Source organism: Penaeus vannamei, chromosome 43 (assembly GCF_042767895.1).
Source record: "Penaeus vannamei isolate JL-2024 chromosome 43, ASM4276789v1, whole genome shotgun sequence".
NCBI classification, from domain to species: Eukaryota; Metazoa; Arthropoda; class Malacostraca; order Decapoda; family Penaeidae; genus Penaeus; species Penaeus vannamei.
The window spans coordinates 5,061,442-5,066,441 of record NC_091591.1 but is presented as its reverse complement, the minus strand read 5'-3'; the positions used below and the strand labels follow the sequence as shown (position 1 = coordinate 5,066,441).

Genomic DNA, 5,000 nt, shown 5'->3' with positions numbered 1-5,000 from the left:
CGCTCACCTGTAGTAATTAGCACGAGTGTAATGAATGCCGTGGTTGTATTGGAGTAGGGGGAGTAGTTCTTACTTCCGCCAAAGATTGCTATGGTTTTGTATAGCGTTGGTTTGTTTGTTCGTTAGTTGGTTAGCAGGATACTCAAAAAGTTATTGACAGATGTTTACCGTTTTTTTTTTTTTTTTTTTTTTTTTTACTAGATGTGTGTTAGCTTAACATATGCTATTAACTTTTGGTGGTGACTGCTTCAGTGACCCTATTGCCTTGGCGGAGGTATGCGCTCTCTGAATGTTTCTGGTTGTAATCGAGTTAAATGTAGAGCGATTTGCTTATAGAGGGGAGGGGGGGGGGGGTATACGTCTAGGGTTCATATCTGTGTATTTTTAATGTGGGCAATATTCTCTATCTCTCTACCCCCCTCCTCCCCCCTCTCCTTCCCCCGCCCCCTCCGTCTCCCTCCCCCTTCCCCCCAACCCACCTTCCCTCCCCTTTCCCCTTCCCCCCAACCCACCTTCCCTCCCCTTTCCCCCCTAACCCGTCTTCCCTCCCCTTCCCCCACAACCCACCTTCCCCTCCCCTTCCCCCAACCCACTTCAAACCCACATCAACCCACCTTCCCCTCCCCTTCCCCCAACCCACTTCAAACCCCACCCCAACCCACCTGCGAGAAGAACGTCGCCTCCACCAGCAGCCCCGTCAAGCCCACCATGACCCTCTCGTTGAAGTTCCAGAGAGGGAAGAAGAAGACAGTGTAGCCAATGATGACGATGATGAAAGTGGGGACGTAAGTGGAGGTGATGTAGAAAGTGGCCATGTTTCTTAGCTTTATTTCCACCGCCTGGCCGCTGTAGTTTCCCTGGGGGGGTTAGATATATTATTATTATTATGTGTGTGTGTGTGTGTGTGTGTGTGTGTGTGTGTGTGTGTGTGTGTGTGTGTGTGTGTGTGTGTGTGTGTGTGTGTGTGTGTGTGTGTGTGTGTGTGCGTGGGTGTGTGTGCGTGTGTGTGTGTGTGTGTGTGTGTGTATATATATATATATATATATATATATATATATATATATATATACACATATATATTCATATATATATATATATATATATATATATATATATATATATATATATATATATATATATATATGATTATTATTATCATTGTTACTATTGTTATCATCATCATCATCATCATTATTATTATTATCATTATCATTATTATTATAACTATCATTATTGTTTTTGTTGTTATTATTATCATTATCATTATCACTATTATGATAATGATTACTATTATCATTATTGTCATTATCATTACTATTATCTTGTCATTATCATTACTATTATCATTAAAATTATCATCATCGTTATTATTATTATCATTATCATCACGAATGCTATCATTATTATTATTATTATTATTACTATTAGTGGTAGTAGTGGTATTAATGGTGGTAGTAATTATCATATTACTACTACAGCTACAACTACAACTACTCCTACTCCTACTACTATTTCCAATACAACTAGTACAAATACTATAACTACAACTGCACCTACTACTTCTACTACAACATGCAATAACTACCATCACATCCACCGCCACCACTACAATTATCACTCCTACATCAAAACAAACACACACTCAAAAAAGAAAAAAAAACTAACCTCATCCCGTTGCACCATCTTCTCGGACGAAAGGAAATATTCTAGAAGTTTCCTCTGGCCGACGAAGTTCACGCCTTTTCCGTCGGGGACAATTATGACGTATTCTTTGGTGATGCCCGAGAGTAACACGCCCTAGAATGGATCCAGAAAATAAGAAAGAAATTGCTCTGGGGCGAATCGTTTTTTTTTCTGTTTCTTTCTGTCTGTCTGTATCTCTCTCTCTCTCTCTCTGTCTTTTTATTTTTCTCTCTCTGTCTCTCCGTCTCTTTCTCTCTCTCTCTGTCTTTTTTCTCTTTCTCTCTCACTCTCTCTTTTATTCTTATTCTCCTTGTCCTTTCCCCTCTCCCTCCGCCTTTGATATATGTATATTTCTTTCCCCCTTTCCCGTTATTTTGGCTTTTAGATATGTTTACCTTTCCCCCTTTTTTTGTTATGTATGTTTTATGGTTTCGGTGTTTCGTGACACTTGCTAGAATGGATCCAGAAAAAGTTGTTTGTTTTGAGAAGTGTTGTATACTTGATATGTGTATTCATATTTTCTTGATTTCCGTGTATTCTTTTTTATTTCTCTCAATTATCCTATTTTTCTTTACCTATGTGTTACGGTTATTTCATGGAGCAGTTCCAGGTATCAGAAACACTAAAATGGATCCAGAAAAAGCAAGATGGTTTGGATGAATGCCCCTACAGTCTGATTCATGAAAGAGGTATGTCTGTTTTTACTACTATCATAAAAAGGAGGAGGAGGACAGAAGGTGAGTGAGGAAGACAGAGACAGATGGGGAGAGAGAGAGAGAGAGAGAGAGAGAGAGAGAGAGAGAGAGAGAGAGAGAGAGAGAGAGAGAGAGAGAGAGAGAGAGAGAGAGAGAGAAAGAGAGAGAGAGAGAGAGAGAACGTGAGAAAGAGAAAAAAGAACCAGTGAGAGAACATAAGAGAGAGAAAAACAGAATGTGAGAAAGAGAGAGAGAAAAAAACAGTACATAAGGGAGCGAAAAAGGCAAGAGAAAAGGAAAAAAAACAACAGAAACAACCATCCAACAACCCAACATAATAACAACCTCCACCCCCCCAAAAAAAAAAAAACAAGCCCCCTCACCTCCCCCCCCCCAAAAAAAAAAAAAAAAAAAAAAAAAACGTAAGCCATAAAAACGAAGGCCAAGCACGCCCCTGCGGAGCCCCAACTCACCAGGCCACACGTCTGGGTATCGAAGGGGAAGGCCTCCAGATCGAACTGACATGACGTGGTGACCGTGAGTTTCCGGACCAAGACCAACGGGTTTTCGGAACTGTCGAAGATTTCGTCTGTGGGGGTAAAAGGGGGGGGGGGGGAAGTGGGGGTGTAAGTGGGCATGGGATCAGTATAATGTTTATTTCGTATTATCATCATTATCAGTGTCAGTATCTGTCATTTCTTATTATCATTATTGTTTGTATATCGCTAGTATCTCTTTATCATTATCATCATTATCACTATGTACTCATTATTTAAAGTAACTAATCATCAAAATCAGTGTATACCTATCATTTCTTGTTAGTTTTATCATAATTTTTTGCCATTATTTCTTATCATTATCATCATTATTATCATTGTGTACTCATAATGTACTGATGATAATTATCAGTATATATATAACACTTCTTATCAGTATCATTGTCAGTACATAACGGTTATCTTTTATCATGGACACAATTTTTTATGTCAGTATATTCCCACTATTTCCTATCTTCCCCATTACCCCACCCACTTCGTTCACCTTCGAACATGTACTCGTCGTTGTCCGGCAGCGGCTTCTTGGAGAAGCGCCTGACCCTGACGGCGCGCCTCCGCTCGACGACGGTGCTGGTGGTGTCGCCGTCGCCGAGGAACTCCAGCTTGGGCACCCAGGGCATGCTGTTGCCGTCGAGGATGTTGAGCGTCTCGGCGAAGTTGAGGTGGTGGAAGCGGAGGCGGTCGTCCGTCCACTGGAGCCTGACCTCGATCTCGCAGGTGAAGCCGAAGTTGGAGAGGTCGACGCCCCGCATCGACAGGATGGTGATGAACAGCTTGACCTGGATGGGCTGCGTGCGGTCGGGCCTCGAGGGCGGCGAGTGGCTGTCGTAGTCTTTGGGCATCGAGTGGAAGTCGCAGTCGACCTCGTCCGTGCCGTCGGGGCAGTCCGCCTCCAGGTCGCACCGCTGCTGGATGACGATGCAGGTGCCGTCCCTGCAGGAGAACTGGCCGTCCTTGCACGACGTCATCATCAGCTGGACCGTCGACTTGCCGCAGACGTCGTTGTCCACGTGCCACGTGTTGAGGCCGAGCGGGTAGTGCGTGGGCGACGTCATGTGCAGCACCGCCGTCACCTGCGGCTTGTCGAAGCGGGTGAGCGTCCAGAAGCCGAAGTCGGAGGAGGACTTCTCGGGCGACGGCGGGTTCTTGACGATCTCGGAGTAGAGGACGCCCGTGAAGGAGAGCGAGCCCTGGTCGTGGGTGAGGAAGTAGTCGCGGTCGAATTCAGACTCCTTGCAGAGGCCGCGCATCCGGATGAGGCCCACCTGGTCGAAGTGGCACACGGGGCACATCTCCAGGTCGCAGTCGCTGGGCACCCACACGCCGAAGTCCTCCTCCGCCGTGTCGTTGCTCCCGCGGAAGGCGACGCAGGTGTCGGGCCTCACGATGGGCATCCCGAAGTCCGAGTCGGGGCCGAACTTGGAGTACCTGAGGGGGTCGCGCGTGGCGTAGTGGTGCCACTCCTGCTGGGGCACGTCCCCGGTGACGCCCAGCCACAGCGTCTCCGCGTACCCATCGCCGCAGTACTCCTGGATCGGGAGGGACTTGTTGAACAGCTCCACGTTCTCCTCCGCGCTCCTGGGGACGGACAGCCTCCCGCCGACGATGTGGCACAGGAGGCGGCCGTCCTCGAACACGCGCAGCTCCGGGAAGATGAGGTTGAAATTCCTGTCGGACTCGCAGGTCTTATACTTCCCGATGGAGTCCAGGTCCACGTTCCTGACCTCGAAGTCCCGCTTGATGTTCGAGAAGTCCACCACCGGGGCAACGGACGGCGTGATTTCCTTGCAGGTGGTGAAGTCAACCATCTGGGCGGCCGTCAGCACCTGGTCGTAGATGGCCAGGTCCACCAGCCACCCGGAGAGGCTCTCGAACTCGTTGAACCCCGCCCCCAACGAGTCCTGGTCCTGCCCGATGACCAGGTTCCCGCCCGCCCGGATCGGCTGGGCGTCCGCCGCTTCTCCCCGAATCCTGCCCGTCCACGTCTCGCCGTTCTTGACGAGCGTCCACCGCCGCTCCTTCAGCTCCACGGCGAAGCAGAAGGACATCCACTCCCTCAGACCCA

At 47.5% G+C, this 5,000-nt stretch overlaps 1 protein-coding gene across 1 annotated transcript in view; it reads right to left on the bottom strand.

Moving 5' to 3' along the window:
* The window catches only part of LOC113811182 (uncharacterized), a 16,021-nt gene that overhangs the window by 1,656 nt on the left and 9,365 nt on the right, over window positions 1–5,000 (bottom strand). Inside the window, exons 3-7 of the mRNA XM_070119110.1 lie at window positions 3,420–5,000; window positions 2,852–2,967; window positions 1,666–1,797; window positions 663–857; window positions 1–7 (exon numbers count right to left, since the gene is read on the bottom strand). The exon at window positions 1–7 is cut by the window's left edge and continues 110 nt beyond it; the exon at window positions 3,420–5,000 is cut by the window's right edge and continues 75 nt beyond it. Coding sequence (XP_069975211.1) covers window positions 1–7; window positions 663–857; window positions 1,666–1,797; window positions 2,852–2,967; window positions 3,420–5,000 — 2,031 coding nt within the window. The remainder of the gene's footprint in view (window positions 8–662; window positions 858–1,665; window positions 1,798–2,851; window positions 2,968–3,419) is intronic.